Source organism: Phoxinus phoxinus (assembly GCF_949152265.1).
Source record: "Phoxinus phoxinus genome assembly, chromosome: 4".
In the NCBI taxonomy this organism is placed as follows: Eukaryota; Metazoa; Chordata; class Actinopteri; order Cypriniformes; family Leuciscidae; genus Phoxinus; species Phoxinus phoxinus.
The window spans coordinates 20,151,822-20,171,159 of record NC_136879.1 but is presented as its reverse complement, the minus strand read 5'-3'; the positions used below and the strand labels follow the sequence as shown (position 1 = coordinate 20,171,159).

The window sequence follows — 19,338 nt, the reverse complement described above, 5'->3', positions numbered from 1 at the left end:
TACATTTATTGTACATTTGCAAATAATTTATTTATGTTTTGTGAGAGTTTGTTTTCAGAAGTTTCAATGAGTTAAAAGAGTAAAGTAAAAGTTACAACTTTTTATTTAAGTATCTATTTTTTATTAAGTATACCTCACTGTATTTATAATGTAGCATTATAGCGTGACATTTGTGTCAGTAATCGTCAAGCACAGGTGACTCCGCGTGGTAGGAGGGGCCCCCAATATCAAATTCTGCTTAGGGCCCCCAAAAGGCTCGGGCCGGCTCTGGCCACTTGTTAGGGGACAGTGGTTATCCTTGTAAACCATGGCTCCTCACACCTTACCTCCGTCCTGACCAGGGGTCACAGTGACAACAAACAATTAATGTGTGTGGACTTCAAATTTATAGAACAACAAATGTGTTGCAGTAGTATAGGCTACTCTACTTCCCATAAATAGCCTACCATTATGTTTTGAAAATATCAACCCAATTCTGTTCATTTGCATTAACTCACAGAGCTCACAAGAAAACACAAGTTGAGCGAGGTAGGCTATTGGTCAACTAACGAGGCGCTTTCACATTTTGCAAAGAGAGGTGCAACTGGCGACTGGCGCCAGGAAAGCTCTGCAAAGTGATAACCTGTTGTAACGGTGGCAGGCCCCAAACATAATTTAAATCAGCAAATTAAAGATATATATATTCAGCCGGGGCTGAAACATCCTCACCCCAGCCAGCAATGACAGATGGGTTAAGTACGGGTTAAGTAGTTTGATCTGGGAACACATATATGGTTCTTGCATGACATATTTATGGCCCGAGTGGGCATGGATTTGATCTGGGAACACATATAGGCCTATTGGTCCTGAATGGCATTTCTATGGGCCAAGTGGCCATGGGTTTGAACTGGGAACACATATATGGGTCCTGCATGGCATATTTATGGGCTGAGTGTGGATGGCCGGATGGGTTTGATCTGGGAACGCATATGGGTCCTACATGGCATATTTATGTGCTAAGTTGGGTTTGAACTGGGAACACATGGGTCCTGCATGGCAGAGGCGCAACATAACTATGTAGGCCTATTGAGTTATGTAATTACTGTAAAATTTTTAGTAACTTGTTGTAACTCTACATGTAAGCTAATCAAGCATGTTGAGATTGAGTAATTGTAACTCAATACTGTCACAGTGTCTGGTTGTGTGTCCCTGGGTAACCACTAGAGGTCCTCTTCCCCCACGGTGCCCTACATGTGTTTACTACATTTCCCATCATCCTGTTCTGTCACTCATTGTTTCATTGCACTCAGCTTTTCCCTATTACCTTGTTTGTATCTGTCTATTTATTCCCTGTCTGTTTCAGTGTTTGTCATGGAGTCCTTGTTTAATGTCTCGCACTTCCATGTTCCATACCTGTGATTGCTTCTTGTTTTCTGGATTGCCTTTGTTGTGTTTTGACCCTTTGCCTGGGCTGGATAACGATTACGGATTACCCATTAAATTGCGATTGGATCTTACCCTTCCTGTGTGTGTGTCGTGACAAATACATTTCAAGTCATGCTAGTCACCAAAGAACAAACATTGCATACATGTAGAGTTTTTTGTTTTTTAAAGATCATTTTTGTTGTTCAATTTAACAATAAATTTCTTGCAGTTCAAAGCGTCAAGTGTCTTGTATTTATCTTGGACTTATATTCATTCTTCGTTTTTAGTTTTTCTTAGATTGTTTCCTTAAACCATTTGGCATGGTTGGGCTTAGATAGGCCTTGCATGAATTGCCCAGTTAGGACCCACATAAGATCCTTACAGAGCCCTCTTTAAGTCCATAGGGGCATTCACGGTTGAATCCTTGTGCAAGCCCACTTTAAACCCCTTTAGGCAGGTGGGGCCCAAATGGGTCTGACATGAATTACCCAGTTAAGACCCACATAAGACCCTTACAGGTCCCACTTAAAACCCATCTGGGCATCCACGGCTGGCCCCCGTGTCGATCCCGGGTGCAAGCCCACTTTAGACCCATTTGGACATGTGGGGCCCAAATGGGTCTGACATGAATTGCCCAATTAAGACCAATGCAGTACCCTTACAGGTCCCACTTTTACTAAGTCTGGGCTTCCACGGCTTGCCCCAATGTGGATCCCGGGTGCAAGCCCATAATGGGGCCCACATTTGCCGCCCATGAAGCCCTCATCTGGGCCCCACATGTCCTCCTGTAAAATATAAAACATAAAAATGACAATAGCCAATTCTGGCTCCATAACTGTTTACTCAATTATATCAAATGAATTATCAGGATGGCAGCTGTCCTCTCGCACCGTTGCTTGGCGCCAGGAGCGGTAATCGGGAACACCTGGTTGCGGAAATCCTACGAAGGCTACATGATGCGTCCTTCAAAAGAGGCATAGGCTGCATCCTTCGAAGTCCGTGGCCTTCGAATTTTCTAACCAAAATTATCTATTTGCAACGCAGTAATAAAACAATCAACGTTTGTAAAAGCAACGCAGTTTAACCGAAAACAGAAGCTGACCCGTGCGACCGAAATCCATATCCGCGCGTGTCTGTGTTTCCTAGCAACTGCAGCGCGCACACCTAAGCCTGTTGGCACGCTATTGAGGTAGGCTATGAAAACATGACAAAACAAAAGTTTGTAAATAATACAAAAAATCTTATTTTGATTCATTATTGGCTTCTGTAGATGGACATCAGAAATTTTGAAATCTACTTAGTCGCTGAAACGGAGATGAAGGGGAACCCTTTTTTTTCTGGCTTATTTTAACTGGCCCATCCAGTTTTCTGGAGGCCCACCTACAATCAAAATCCTGGTGAAGCTATGGTACAGTATACAATTGTTTGAGATAACTTTCCCAGCGGTTTTAAAAAAGTGTTATAGCACTCACCGGTGCGTGATGACTCCTGCTTGTGTGCTGCAATTTTCTCTCTGGCTTTTGATTGCAACACGTACCAGCGTTTCTCGCAGTCTTTACTGGTGCGCACAAGCAGGGAAATGAACCATTTAATAATTTTCGCTATAAGCTCCCACGTCTGCTTCTTGCCTCGTGCTGTGACACCTGGCCCAAATTTTCCTTTAAGGATGGCCTTGTGTTCATCCACTAACTGGGCTAACAGTAAACCCTGCTCCTCTGTCCAGTTGGGCTTTCTCGTACTTCTTGTTTTTGATTCCATGTTTGCTACATTAAAACCAACATTCAAACCACCACTTAAAAATATATGCCAGCAATCAATGTAATTGGAAAGAGTGGAACAATTTTTATCATTCATTTTTATCATTCATCTCACTAAGATGAAAGTTTGTCTTTTCCTTGCTCAGAGTTGCTCTCAGATCGGTCCTGAATCACTCTTAAGTAAGACTCCTACGTATACGTTTTTAAGCTAAAGTACCCACCTTGCTTGAACCCACCTGTTCAAATGCTGCCTTCGAAATGTGCAGCCTTCACATTGGAACACAGCTACCGTATCATTGTGTTGGATGATCGATGATCAATGCAATGATTGGATGATTTTTTCCACAGAAGCTATATTTTAAATTAGTATATACTGTATATTTAGACCACTTCTATTATTGATTGCTATCTTGGTGTGAAGACAGTTTCAACCAGAATAACAAAAAGTGTTCATGAAAAAATGGCCTACCTTTGACCTTTAGGATCCACTGGGTGAAAGAGAAATACCATTGAGAGATGAGTAGATCAACTAGCTTCTCACATAAGATGTGAGAGGGTGTGTTTTTTTTCCTGTGGAAAACTCACTGCATTTATAATAAATAATTTTGGCCCATAATGGGCCCACTTGGCCCATAAATAAATAAGTGTTTGCTAGAGTGTCACTTCTGCATCTTCATGCAGTTTTTAAGATGCTCTGACTGAGTGATGTTAATGTATTGCAGTGGCTGCTAGGGTATATTATGTGGGTTCTAGGGGGTGGGTTAGGTCTTTCCGTGTAAATTTGTGGTATTTTTTATTTGCTATGGGTGCAACTATACACCAGAATTGAATACTAAGAGTCTGATGAAACCCTATATGAGATATATATGATATATAACCCTATATAGTAATAGTGATGCTCACTAATCAGAGATTCAAAGAAAAATCATAAAACAATGTGTACTATAGTTTGAGCCTAAAACAGAGCTTCTGCTTTTAAGAGAACATAGATGTCAAAACCAATATGTGTATAATTATAATTTTTTCAATATGCACCACTAGTGGCCTGACTGTGACCACTAGGATGTGGGTTATAATTCTGACCTTAACAAATTGTATTCACAGGGATTACCTTTTAATTGGAAAAAGTGGCACTTCACTGTCATCGTGTGTCGGTTAATTACTAAACATCTCGACTGCTAAAACAAACTTAAGGTTTAGTTATGAATTTGGTCATGACCTCTATTTATCACCATCTCCATTGTCTCCTGTGTTTGAGATACTGTGTAAAAGAAATGGAATATAATGGAGTCTAAAATCTTTCAATGTTTATTTTTGTTGTACATTTAAAATTGACTGAAAATGAAAAAAGGGGAAGTTACATTTTAAGGACAAACAGGAACTACCCCGGAATGATTTAAAGATTTGGGTGGAGCATAATTTTCTGAATTAAGAGAGACTATGTAATAAATCACACAAAGCTACAGTTTCAAGAGATCCTGACATTCTCCACTAGAAGTCAGTATACTCATTGCTTTATGGATTGTTCTCCTCCACAAAGACAGGGTTGCATATTTCCCAGTTCTGCACTGAAAATTGTTCCTGCTCTTGCTCCAGAGCTGACGGCAGATGGCAGTAGCGGATGTGATTTCCTCTGGTAAGGTTCAGTTTCGCCACACTGCAGTCTTTCTTTGACAGTACTTTCCAATCCTTGTTTTTCCTCAGGGCGTCTTTGTAAGGGACTTTGACGTCTGGGAAATCCTTAGTGAGTTTTTCATTTCTCCAAATATTTCTTCCTGGGTCTTGGGTCAACAGAGGCCTTGATGTTTCATTGCCCATGATATATTGTGAGATGTGATGCACTAAGAAGAAAAAAAAATGAAGACAATAAAAGTATTATTATTTACATTTTAAGTTAAGTTTATTTACTTTCTTGCACAATAATTATAAAACCTGTAGCCTCCATTAATAAACCATTCAGCATGTTCACAGACATTACATGCAAAAGTAAAAAAGTAAAAGTATGTATTTACCTGAGTTGATTTTGAATGGGTCTCATTTGGTTTGAAATCTGATTTGGATTTAAATAGTGATGAGTGCCCGCGGTTCAGACTATATCAGCTCTCAGTGAGTGGTATGAACAGCTACGTGTTAGATAGGTGTTTCTGTTCTTTGAATGGATTGTGGAAATTAGATGAGAAATAGGATTACTGAGAACAATGGATTCTCAGATCATTGGTCAGTGATGAAACAATATTGTTGCAACCCTTGATAGTAGGCTATCTAATTGAACTGATGTTGATTCAATAAGCTTCACTGACTAAATGTGATTGCATCTGAATATTATTCAAAGATTGATTTATTCAACATTTACTTCATCAAAAAATCTTAGATCAAGAATAACTATAAAAGAACTCCTTAAAATTATGCAAATGAATGTGAATTGTACCATTACAACCTTTTATAGCAGGTCATATGTCACTCAAAAATCATAGAAATGAAACTGAATGAAAACGGCTGGCTTGCTGGCAACCTTAAGACAACTGAAACCAGATAGATTATGCTGTTTTTTATAAGTTTTTACTTAGCCACATAATCTATGCATGAATATAACAAATCATTCATCCATTTTATATTCGGTTAGAAGCCATATTCTTTTCATACATTTCCTTTACATTTATGCTGAACTTTTTGAGGTGATTTTTCGTTTTTATTATCACAAACCTACTTATTTATATGGAGTTTAAATGTGCTTTTTAAAACGTTATGATACCGCTTTTAGTTCGGATGACGTAACAGGAAAAATCAGGTTTGTTGCCAATCAATTTACTTTTTGGTTTCCATTTTTATATTCATAGAATGACCGCAGTGGCCCGTCAAGGTATTGAGAAAAATCGTTACCCTGATAGCACAAGTACGTCTCGGAGATGCCTATTTGATGTCTACATTAACATCCACAAGATGTATTTTTTAGAGTGTTTGATCATCTGCAATACGTCTCTAGGACGTTTCCTGTCAGATGATATGGACATTTAGAAGATGTCTTTAAAGGTGCATTGTGTAATATGTAGGAGGATCTGTTGACAGAAATGCAATATAATATACATAACTATGTTTTCAGTGGTGTATAAAGACCTTACATAATGAACCGTTCTGTTTTTATAACCTTAGAATGAGCCATTTCTACAGGTGCTGGTCATATAATTAGAATATCATGAAAAAGTTGATTTAATTCAGTAATTCCATTCAAAAAGTGAAACTTGTATATTATATTCATTCATTACACACAGACTGATATATTTCAAATGTTTATTTAATTTAATTTTGATGATTATAACTGACAACTAATGAAAATCCCAAATTCAGTATCTCAGAAAATTAGAATATTACTTAAGACCAATACAAAAAAAGTTTTTTTAGTAATGCTGGCCAACTGAAAAGTATGGACATGAAAATGATGAGCATGTACAACACTCAATACTCAGTTGGGACTCCTTTTGCCGGAATTACTGCAGCAATGCGGCGTGGCATGTGTGACGGTGGTAGTCATGAAATGAACATATCACTCGTTACAGAACTACACACAGTTATGACATCAAAAATAAAATTATTTATTTAAGTCTTGTATGACTCTTTCAGGTTTTTTGTATTTTCTTCTCTCTAATCACTTAGTCTACTTCAGAAAAAAACATTCTCATACCACAATTTCAGAAATTAAAGCATGCATGAATCACACAATCATACTGAATATATATATAACCACCTTGAGCAACTAACAAAGAAAAGGGGAAATTAAGCATATATCTCATTAACAAAATATTCCTCAGCACTTCATGTAATAAAGTCCACAAAACAAAAATAATAAAGTGATTGATTCAACTCACATACGCAATACCTCAATGCGTTAATCTCTTTTACTAATTTCAATAGGCTTCACTTCGGACATTTTTTAACATTCGTTAGTTGAGGGTGTGTGTGTGTGTGTGTGTGTGTGTGTGTGTGTGTGTGTGTGTGTGTAGGTGATCTCAGTTTGTAGCGTCTTTTTTGTAAGTTGAAGGCGAGCGAATAGTTTATCAAGAGGAATGTGTACTGCAGACAGTCCTACCGGGAGTCAGACGCTCCGTATCTTGGCGTTTCGTGTCTCACTCCACAATGAAAAGGGGTAACTCACTCACAGCGCTGCAACGTTCAGCTCTCACTCAACCCATACACTGCCGATGACGTGTCTCCTTCAGGTATCGAGACAGCGTTAATCCCAACGTTCGTCCGCAGTGCAGAGAGCGAAATAGGCTACTTAGAAACCCAGCAATTCCTTTTCGGCGGCGTCGTAATGGGAACTCATTAAAATGTCTATTACTTAGCTCACGCACAGCCTTAGAAGTCTGGTGTATCGCATCTTTCTCTTCACAATACCCAATAGATTTTCTACAGGGTTAAGGTCAGGCGAGTTTGCTGGCCTGACCAGGTACTGGTAGCTTTGGCACTGTGTGCAGGTGCCAAGTTCTGTCGGAAAATGAAATCTGCATCTCCATAAAGTTGGTCAGCAGCAGGAAGCATTAAGTGCTCTAAAACTTCCTGGTAGACGGTTGCGTTGACCTTGGGCCTCAGAAAACACAGTGGACCAACACCAGCAGATGACATGACACCCCAAACCATCACTGACTGTGGAAACTTTACACTGGACTTCAAGCAACGTGGATTCTGTGCCTCTCCTCTCTTCCTCCAGACTCTGGGACCGCAATTTCCAAATGAGATGCAAAATTGGCTCTCATCAGAAAAGAGGACTTTGGTCCACTGTGCTTTATTAAATCCAGAGTCAACGCAGCCGTCTACCAGGACATTTTCAGAGCACTTCAGTTGCACCTGTTAAGTTGAATTCTTGAAATAAATCAACTTTTTTTATTATATTCTAATTATATGACCAGCACCTGAATCTACATACACCGCGGGTCCCCTTACATTGAAATAGCCATTTTGCATGTTTCTAATAGTCCAGGCATTTTAGAAAAAAAGGGTGAACAAATTGCAATAGAATCAAACTCAACTGATTTTGTATCCTCAATATGTCCTGAGTAAGGAAAAAAAAGCCCAGAAGAATCCCATTAGGGGAAAGTTCAGAAAAAGACCCAAATATATCCTATTCATACGCCTATTCATTATTTTTCTCACATGAATAGGGTAAAAAATGTAACCTTTAGATATCACCATCAAAATTACTGAGCTGATTACTTATATCAAGACAAACAAAATATGTATTAAAAGTTTTTTGAAATTGGGTCTGGGAACCACATGTGCATTTTCTCGTATTTGAGGCGTGGTTTACGAATGCCCGGAGCCGTTTATTGGGTGCTAAGAATGTCTATCAAAAGCGCCTGTATGTAGCTCATGCTCCCTCCCCGTTCTGTGATTGGTTCCCTAGATGAGGCGAAAATCAGTATGGGGAAACCCAGGCTAATTACTATGTTTTAAATAAATTAAAACATAATTTCTTAATTTATCTTTGTAAAGAAACCGCATTGCTTAATTGTCTACTCTCTGCTGTCTCAGATGAAGACATGTTTTCCTGTCGGCCACCGTCACTTCTGTTGGTTGCAGTTCACAACCTCACCACTAGATGCCGCTAAAAACACACACTGCATCTTTAAGATGTAAGGTTTAGAATGTATGTGAACTGCCTTTTCTAAGATGTATTATTATTTTTACACAACAGATGCTTTCCAGATTGATAGATCTTTAGCAGACATTTAGCAGACGTACCTATGGGATTATCACAGACAATCAGCCATCGCGCCAGAAGTCCTATTTTCTGACAGAGTTTGAACTACATGGGGAACTATAATATGATGAATCTGATCTGGTCAGACAAAGTCTGCTCATTTTTACCTCATCTCCTGATTCTGTTTCTCCGTCTCTTGGACTGCTAGATGACTTAACATGATTGGTTTTGAATGTCAGAGAAGATTCAGTGTTAAGATGCCAGATAAAAATGTATATCTTCTGGTGGAAGGTCTAGTAAAGCAACTGGAGACATTCTGCTTAGTTGGCGAACTCACCAAAAGATGTACGTTTTGATCAAGTCATAAACAATAATTCTCTTCTTCATCCGAACTTTGCTCTGATGCTCAGAGTCTTCAAGGGATGCATGAGAAAATGAGAAATGAAATACAGGTCTTAATGAATTCTCAGTAATCTGTGGGGAGCAATATACTTCCTGTTTTTTTTAGACAGTTTATATCTCTGGTTTGCATTAGAATTCAGTCAGTCTTTTAAGGCACACCAGTCACACACTGAAAAAGAAGGTAGGCTCCCTTTCTTTTTATATAAATATTATCATCGAGATAAATCATCATGATTAGAAGCAGAATATTTAGATCTAAAACCAAATGTCTGTGTATGCGAAATTGTATGTGATTAATGAGAAAATTCCAAATATACATAAGAGTTATTGCCTTGTATAATCTTGTCTAGTTGATTTCCATTATTATTCATATCCCTTTGACTGTATGATTCATATTATATGCATATGTAGCACAATATAATTTTTTATTTAATTTTTATTTTGAAGATGTAAAGGTCATTTTGCTCTTATAGTATAGAGAACGTCTCGGTTACGGATGTAACCCTCGTTCCCTGAGTAGGGAACGGAGACGTTACGTCGAAATGACGACGAATGGGGTTCGCTTAGAAGCCTATCCTCTTCGAATATTAATAAAACGAGCCAATGGCAAGCAAATGCCATGGGTCTGCTGAATTTGCATAGCGTAACTCCGCCCCACTGTGTGGGTATATAAGGAAGTGAGCCGGCAACATGCAGATATGTTTCTTCGCTGAAGGAGCCAAGGCTGAACTCGGCTGTTCCAGCGGTACAGCGGAAGTGGCAGGAAGACGTAACGTCTCCGTTCCCTACTCAGGGAACGAGGGTTACATCCGTAACCGAGACGTTCCCTTTCGTTGTCACTTCGAGTTACGTCGAAATGACGACGAATGGGGTTACCAGTCCAATCACGCCACCTCGGCTGTCTTCCAGTGCCCTGCGTAAGTCTGAGCTCCCTGTCGTGACTAGCACGGACGAAGGACTCCTACTTAACACAGGAATACCAAGGTACACTGGGAGCATATCTCAGTGGAATATGCAATCAGTGCCCGCCCGAAGGGGGGACTTAAGAATAACATATGACCCGGAGGGGGGTGCATACGGAAAACACTGGGGTGTCCAGCCCGTAGGGTGGAGTATTTCAACCCCAGGGGTGGCAGACTGGCTTGCCAAGGGAAAGACACATGCTCGAAGGAGGCTTACAGTGGAATACACACGTGGGGGTCGCCCAGAGGGGGAACCATGCACATGGTGGCACCTAGCCAACGCGAAAGCTGCCGGAGGCATAACTCTGGCGTTGACGTCAACAGCGCTGGAGGAACTCAGGGCTTATCAGGCTCACCTGAGGAAATATCGCACGTATCCAGTCCGTGGAGTGGAATGGCGAGCAAGCGAAGACACCTGAGCGGGTCCTAGCACCGGCTGGTTGAAGCGAGTACACGGGAGGACACTGGCTCCACTCGGAGATTATAGCTATAATCTGGCGAATGTGTAGGGTGTCGCCCAGCCTGCAGCTCTGCAGATGTCTGTTAGCGAGGCGCCATGCGCTAGAGCCCAAGAGGAGGCCACACTCCGGGTGGAGTGGGCCGTCACACCAAGGGGGCACGGTCGACCTTGCTGCTGTTGTAAGCCAAAGCAATGGCGTCCACTATCCAGTGAGACAACCTTTGCTTGGAGAGAGCCTTTCCCTTCAGCTTCCCACCATAACAGACAAAGAGCTGGTCTGAGGTCCTGAAACACTGCGTTCTGTCTAAGTAAGCACGGAGTGCGCGTACTGGACAGAGCAATGCCAAGGCTGGGTCTGCCTCCTCCAGGGGCAGCGCTTGCAGGTTCACCACCTGGTCCCGGAAGGGAGTGGTGGGAACCTTGGGCACATATTCAGGCCGGGGTCTCAGGATCACGTGAGAAAAGGCCGGCCCGAATTCCGGGCACGCTTCGTCTACAGAAAATGCGTGCAGGTCCCCTACCCTCTTTATGGAGGCCAAAGCAACCAGGAGCCCTGTCTTAACTGACAGGAACTTAAGCTCCACTGATTGCAGAGGCTCAAAGGGAGCACTCTGCAGGGCATTTAGTACCACTGAGAGGTCCCAAGAGGGAACGAGAGGAGGGCGAGGAGGCTGTGTCCTCCTTGCTCCTCTCAGGAACCTGATGACCAGGTCGTGCTTTCCCACGGACTTACCATCAACTGCATCGTGATGTGCGGCGATAGCGGCAACATATACTTTCAGGTTGGAGGGAGACAGCCTTCGCTCCAACCCATCCTGCAGGAAGGAAAGCACGACACTGATCGGGCATGATCTGGGGTCTTCTGAGTGAGAAGAGCACCAAAGACGAAGAGGTTCCACTTCAACGCGTAGGCATGTCTAGTGGACGACGCTCTAGCGGAAGTGATGGTAGCCACCACCGCTGGTGGTAGGGTACTCAAACCTGCCTCGTCCCGTCCAGGAGCCACACGTGGAGGTTCCAAAGATCGGGACGAGGGTGCCAAAGGGTGCCCCGTCCCTGAGAAAGGAGGTCCTTCCTCAGAGGAATTGGCCAGGGAGGTGCTGTCGCGAGGAGTACAAGTTCTGAGAACCAGGTTCGGGTGGGCCAGTGCGGCGCAACCAATATGACCTGCTCCTCGTCCTCCCTGATCTTGCACAGGTCTGTGCAAGAAGGCTCACTGGGGGAACGCATACTTGCGGAGGCCCCGGGGCCAGCTGTGCGCCAGAGCGTCCGTGCCGAGCGTGCCCTCGGTCAGGGAGTAAAACTGGGCGCAGTGGGACGAGTCGTGGGAGGCAAACAGGTCTACCTGTGCGTCCCCGAACTGATCCCAATCAGCTGGACCGCCTGGGGATGGAGTCTCCATTCTCTCGGAAGAGGCTGAAGCCGTGAGAGCTCGTCGGCTGCACAGTTCAGGTCTCCCGGAATATAAATGGCTTGAAGCGACCTCAGATGCTTCTGACTCCATATGAGGAGGTGGCGGGCGAGTTGCGACATACGGCGGGAGCGTAGACCACCTTGTCGGTTGATGTACGCTACTGTCGCGGTATTGTCAGATGGGACTAGTACGTGCTGGTTCTTGAGCAGCGCCCGGAAGCGGTGCAGAGCGAGACGTACTGCCAGCAACTCGAGGCAATTGACATGCCATAGGCGGTGGGGACCTGTCCAGGAGCCCGCGGCAGCATGTCCATTGCACATGGCGGCCCAGCCCGTGGAGGAGACATCCGTTGAGACAACAACATGCCTGGAAACTCGTTCTAAGGGCACTCCGGCCCGAGAAAGCTGAGATTCGTCCACGGGGATAAGGTCTGATGGCAGGTCGGAGTAACTGGTACTCGGAACGTGCCCTGACGCCATGCCCACCTCGGGACTCGATCGCAAAGCCAGTGCTGAAGCGGTCTCATATGAAGCAATCCGAGCGGCGTTGCCGCGGCTGCAGATGCCATATGCCCCAGGAGCCTCTGAAAAAGTTTCAGTGGAACCGCACTCTTGCCCTCAGATTGTCTCAGGCAAGTCAGCAGTGACTGCGCGCGCGCGCTCGTAAGCTGCGCGCACATGGCGACCGAGTCGAATTTCCTACCGAGAAAAGAGATCCTCTGCACGGGGCAAAGTTTGCTCTTCTCCCAGTTGACCCGAAGGCCCAGACGGGTTAGGTGCCGGAGCACTAGGTCCCTGTGTTCGCAACCCTGGTCCGAGAGTGAGCTAGGATTAGCCAGTCATCGGGATAATTCAGGATGCGAACCCCGTGCTGCCGTAGCGGCACAAGGGCTGCCTCGACGACCTTCGTGAAGACGCGAGGAGACAGGGCCAACCCGAATGGGAGAACTGCGTACTGGTATGCCTGCCCCTCGAAAGCAAACCGCAAGAACGGTCTGTGTCGAGAAAAAATGGAGACATGAAGTAGGCGTCCTTCAGGTCGATCGCTGCAAACCAATCCTGTGGCTGCACACATTCGAAAATGCGCTTGGCCATGAGCCTCTTGAACGGAAGCCTGTGAAGGGAACGGTTCAAGACGCGCAGATCCAGGATTGGCCGTAACCCACCGGATATCCTGGGGACAATGAAGTAGGGCTGTAGAAGCCGGACGTCATTGCGGCTGGAGGGACAGTCTCGATCGCACCCTTCGCCAGCAGGGTGGCGACCTCCGCTCTCATGACAGGGGCATAGCCACCGACCATAGTAAGGCGGACTCCCCTGAAGCGGGGAGGAGACCGTGCGAACTGAATCGCATAGCCGAGCCTGATGGTTCGCGCAAGCCAGCGGGACAGGGGGGAAGCTCTAACCAGGCTCCCACGGACTGTGCCAGCGGGGACATGCGAACGACAGACGTCCCCCCGGGGGTGCAGCGAAGCGGAATGACCGGCCCAGACGTGGGTGGCATAGCGGCCCGGTGTGGGGGCACGGTCATTAGCCGCGTCCTGCCAGAGGAGGCCAGGGAAGGACCAGCGTTCCACAGGGGCGTGCTCTGGCAGGGGTCTGGCGACAGAGGGGGACGAGAGTGGCGAGGCCCGTGAGCGTGCGCACTGTCATCCGAGAACTCTGTGACAGAGGAGGGCGAGAGTGGCGGGACCCGAGGGTGGCGCGCACTGTCGTCCGAGAACTCTGTGTGCTCAGAGATGGGAGAGACAGTTCTTTGGAAAAAGAGGTTTTCCCCCGGCCCTCCACCGGGGGAAGGAGTGGCCCTGCAACCACCTCCTAGAAAGAACTGCAACCCATCTCTGAGCTGCCCGTAACGGGAGCACCGCATTGCTGCGGGGCTGGTACGGGCTGGGGCGCCTTCCTGCGACTACCTCCACGGCACGGCCTGGGTGAAGGGTGCTGCTAGGGCCGGCAGGGAGTGTCGCAGGAGGGCGCCCTCGGCGGCGAGCGGAATGAGGCAGCTGAGCCGGCGGCTGAGCAGCTGGCCGCGGGATCAGAGCCTCAGTCCGCTCTGGGCAGCCGAGAACTCTGGGCAGAGTCCTCGACTGCGCCGCCGAGGAGGCCAGTCTGGGATATGGGGAGTTGAGGAAGCGGCTTCGCTCAGCCTCGCCCATATCAACCAGACTAAGCCAGTTTTGTCTCTGGACCACATATGTGGACATCACCTGACCCAGGGAGCGTGTGGTCACCTTCGTCGCCCGTAGAGCGAGGTCGGTGGCGGCACGCAGCTCTTGCAAGAGCCCTGGACCAGCCCTACCCTCGTGCATTAGCAATGAGCACCCCTGGCCTGGTAGACCTGAAGGATGGGCATAGCATGCAGTGAGGTGGCAGCCAGCCCCGCAGCTCTATAGATCTCTGCCACCGGAGTAGACAAAAACCTACATGCTTTGGGGTGGGTGGGTGCTTAGGGCCGCCACGCCAGTGGAGGCGCTGTGGGGACACAGTTGTGTTGCCACAGAACACTCCATAGGGGGAACCCCAGTGTACCCACTGGCCGCGACCTCATCGAGGGCAGAGAAGGCGGAAGAGGCCGCTGAGTAATCTCATGACCTCTTCATGCACGTCCAGGAAGAAAGGAATTGGGGGCGGGCCGACGTGTGCCGGTGCGTCCCCAAAAACCGATCATCAGCTTTAAGCACTTGGGACATGGCGGAGGGTTCCACACAAGCCCAAATGCTCGCGACTGCCCGGGGAAGCATGGCAGAGTTCTGGTTCAGACTCGGGCAATGCTGGCACACCCGGAGGAGGCAGCACAGCCGAGTCTTCTCCAGCGTACTCACGCCCACCTTGTGATGCGGCGATAGACAAGATTTCATCTGCCGGGGCATCGAATGAAATGCTGGACCAGCCCGCGACCTCTGGCCGGGACTGGTCAGCGATCTCATCCGGATACCACACGGGTTGCAATGTGAAGAGGAGCGTGTGGACCGAGGATAGATCGTCGGGTTGGTTCCACACAGCAGCCTCTGATCACCCTGGCCACCAGCCGAAGTATTCCCTCTTGCGGAGAGAATAGATCGGGGTGTGGATGAGGGGACTCTCTCTCGAGGAGGTCATCGAGTCTCGATCGTTACATTGCGATGGTCATGTCCCCGCAATGAGAACATGACGCATCCACGAACGCTGTCTGTGCGTTTGCCCAAACACATCAGACAGCGTCCGTGCCCATCAGCTGATTTAATCTGTGTATCGCACCCAGAAACACACGGGCGAACCGTCTTTAAAAAGACGCGCCGCGTGCAGCTCTTTTAGAGAGATAAAACTCAAACAGCAGTGTTGAAGCGCCCAGGGAGAGACACACGACTGGCAGACCACTGCGCAGATCGGCAGGCAATATGAAGCTCACTGGAATTCGCCGTCACACCAACACTTCTGAAGAGTAGCTCGTCTCGAAGAGTGAAGAGAGATGATCTCAGAATGGCTTGTGGAGTGAAGAATGCTCTTGGCTCCGAAAGCGAAAACATATCTGCATGTTGCCGGCTCACTTCCTTATATACCCACACAGTGGGGCGGAGTTACGCTATGCAAATTCAGCAGACCCATGGCATTTGCTTGCCATTGGCTCGTTTTATTAATATTCGAAGAGGATAGGCTTCTAAGCGAACCCCATTCGTCGTCATTTCGACGTAACTCGAAGTGACAACGAAAGGGAACTAAAACAGGTCATATTAACCTCAATAATAATAATAACATATATATTAAAAAAAACTTGTTTCACCTCCTAAGCGAGGCCCATATCTTAACTTTATTTCAGTTTGCCCACGTTGCTTGTGAACTAGTCTGCAGGAAAATGTTATGATTAGAATTATGTTAGACTTGTGCATGGTTCTCTTCTGCTCGACTCTCTCAATTTCATATTCCCTTTGCATTTGTTTCAAGTAGCGCAATCATTGATTCAATTTGTTATTCCTTTATCAACAAATATCATTGTCCAACAACTACCTTGTCTTCGGATTCTACTTGCATAAATATGATCAATAAATTAAACATTTTTGCTTCCATTTTATAACTCCTGAGAGCTCTCAGGTTGAGAGCAGGTTGATATATATATATATATATATATATATATATATATATATATATATATATATATATATATATATATGTGAACACTATAATTGAAGCCTATCCAGTGCCATAGATGAAGATTGTTGTATGCACAAAGTAATCAGTAATTTTTTTTTTATCAATTGCAATGTTTTTCCTCTTCAGTCCAGTCCATCATGGGTGTACGGGCACGAGTTCTTCTCTGCTGGCTTCAGGGTAGGATAAAAAAAAAAAAAGTCCATACATTATATAAATAAATGATTTAATTTTTGTTGTGAGATTATATATCAACCTGCTCTCAACCTGAGAGCAGGTTGAGAGCCTGCTCTCAGGCTCTTTATATATATATATATATATATATATATATATATATATATATATATATATATATAAAGATTTCTATTAATAATTTAATTGTTATTTTTTTATCAAAGTTTATCAACTTTCGCTGATTTTTTTGTATTATTATTTTGCAGTTCTTTGTGCAGTCGTGTTTGGTGATGTTTGGAAGGTGGAGGTAGAGCCTGAAATGGATGCTCTGGTCTCATCTTGTGTCGTGTTGCCCTGTTCCTTCAAATACCCTCCTCAACAACAGCCCTCCAGTCGTACTAAAGGCATGTGGCACATGAAGGACAAATGGGAAGATTACATCTATAACAATGATCCTACAAGGATTCTAGACAATTTCAAGGGTCGTGCAAAACTGATTGGTTCACTGGGTGAATTAAACTGCTCATTGGAGATTGATTATGTCAGAAACCATGACAACGGCCCATATTGTTTCAGGGTGGAATTAGAGACATCTAAAATAGACAAGTTTTCCTTTGTGAAGAACTGTGTGACAATTAATATGATTGGTAAGTGTGCTTTTGAGCTGTCAATCTGTAATTACAAAAGCTATAGAGTACAAAATAAGAAAACAGACTAAAACATTTTTTATGTGAAATATGTGTTCTGTCATTCAAAATATATGTACAGAGAAAGCATCAAAACCAGAGTTGCTGGCTGAGACGTCTGTGGAAGAGGGTCAACCTGCTATCTTCAAATGCTCTGTCCGTCACACCTGTCCGTCCCATCAGCCCACTCTCAGCTGGAGCCACCCTGGAAAAACCATCCCGAGCTACAAGCACATTGGTCATGGAAAATGGGAAGCAGAGTCTCTCCTTACCTTCACCCCAACAAAAGAGGATGATCACTCCTCTATCACATGCACAGTCAAGTACCACGGGGGTGTTGAGGGCGAAATGCAAGCAACTCAACCTATCGTTGTGAAAGGTATAACAATACAACTATACTGTGTATATATTGTTATAAGTGATCATTTTAAGTAATTAAGTTTTTTTTTTTTTTTTTTTTTTCAGAACAAGCAACTCTCAGTCACATTCTCATACCATCCCTCTCTGGTCTTGGAGCTGCTCTTTTGGTTGGATTACTGTGTTTCTTCATTGTCAAGAGATACAAATGAGTCTGGATCTGATTTTAGCATAAGATCATTGACTAATAATAAGAAATGCATTCCTAAAAACATTTGTTATTTGTGTAAATTACTTAATTTGATGTATAATTGGTTCATTTTAACACACACACACACACACACACACACACACACACACACACACACACACACACACACACACACACACACACACACACACACAAAGAAACCGCACAAAGTTCAAGATGCATTGAAAATAAGACTTTTACTGAAGATCTTCATAAGTGACAAAATAAGCAGTTGTCTAATGTTTTTAAGATTTAAGTACTGAATATATTCCAAGTAAATATCAGTAAACTTCAGTAAAATACTAATTTGTTTGGTGTTTTCTTTCCTTCCATGTTTTTTAAACTGAATCTATGCACCCAGAAAAAAAACTTGTATGTACAAATTGTTGCAGGACTTTTTCTTATCATTTTAAAACCCTGCACTTATATGTGAGCATTTGAGAATGCATTATGACAGTATTACTCAACTCCAGTCCTCGGGACCCACATGCCAGAATGATTTAGATGTCTCCCTGTTTAACACACTAAGAAGCTGATGAGTTGGTTCATTTGTTTTAATTAGTGAGACATTTAAAGCATTCTGGAAGTTGGATCCCGAAGACTGGACGAACCTGCATTACGACATTCGGGTATCTTTCAGTAATATTTTGTTTTAAATCACTAAAATCTTTCCCAGGAAAGTTAAAGCTGCTCGTTGAACCGATAATCTCCTCCTTCTAGTTTATTTATAGCATCAAATGGAAGGGATGTTGTTTTAACTGTGGAAAGACATCAGGCTACACTCCGTTTTTCAAGTTCAAATCCTCCTCCCATGTTAATCTACTAACTCTCCTGGCTGCTTTGTCGGACAAAATTGGCGGATGATAATTGGTCAGATCGCCTGTCAATCAAACCCCACTAACACAGAACGTTTAGGGAACGTTAGTTTATGGTTCTCTAAAGGTTAGTTTGAACCAAACCAAAAACGAACGTTTGGGGAACGTTCCCTCAGGGTTATAACGTTCCCTAAACGTTAAGGGAACCAACCAACTAAAACGTTCTCCTGTGGTTGCACTGTACCACACAACGTTCCCGTTTGGTTGTTTTTGGTCATGTTTATTTAAACAAGCTCCATTTAAGTTTTTGACGTAGCATATAAAAGGTTTGCAGTCAGTTGATTTAATTCACTCAAAAATTATTGGTCTTATGAAATCCAAGTAAAATAAGCAGATTATCAAAAGAATATATTAAATTTTAGACTGATCAATTTAGCAAACAATACTTTTGTGCCTGATTTCGTTTTTTTTACTGTATTAGTTGAAAATACTTAAAACAAGAATCTATCAATCGAACGATTTTCACAAATAAGAAAATTCACTTCCAACAAAGTAGCTAAGTTCAGTGTACAAATTCAACCGTTACACCCCCACGCCAGTAGGGGCAAGTGCCTTTGTTTTCAGGTGACCGATTGAAATCCTGTCCTGTGTCCTGACTTCCGTGTTCTGCGATTTACACCAAAGTCCTTCTGGATACTAGCCTGGGAAAACCCAGACCACTTCCGGCAAATTTAGATTTGCTCTGCAAGTGGGTCTGGCAAAGAGCCCATTGAAACCCATTTCCAATCCGTCGAAATCGCGGCACCAATCAGAAACGCTGGGGCGGGCTTTACACGAT

The 19,338-nt window shown here is 44.2% G+C and overlaps 1 protein-coding gene across 3 annotated transcripts; it reads left to right on the top strand.

The window, feature by feature from the left end:
• Positions 1-4,613: 4,613 nt before the first annotated feature.
• LOC306996917 (sialic acid-binding Ig-like lectin 14) lies at positions 4,614-17,853 on the top strand. 3 transcript variants are annotated; one of them, XM_079609869.1, is made up of 5 exons: positions 4,614-4,797; positions 16,348-16,398; positions 16,659-17,039; positions 17,161-17,457; positions 17,544-17,853. In XM_079609869.1, the coding sequence occupies exons 1-5, from the start codon at positions 4,770-4,772 to the stop codon at positions 17,645-17,647; spliced, it is 861 nt and encodes a 286-aa protein (XP_079465995.1). In that variant the 5' UTR covers positions 4,614-4,769; the 3' UTR covers positions 17,648-17,853. The 3 variants fall into 3 exon arrangements, with proteins under 3 accessions (XP_079465995.1, XP_079465997.1, XP_079465996.1); XM_079609871.1 differs by lacking the exon at positions 4,614-4,797 and adding an exon at positions 9,407-9,439 and having other exon boundaries at positions 16,353-16,398; XM_079609870.1 differs by lacking the exon at positions 4,614-4,797 and adding an exon at positions 9,407-9,439.
• The last annotated feature ends 1,485 nt before the right edge of the window (positions 17,854-19,338 follow it).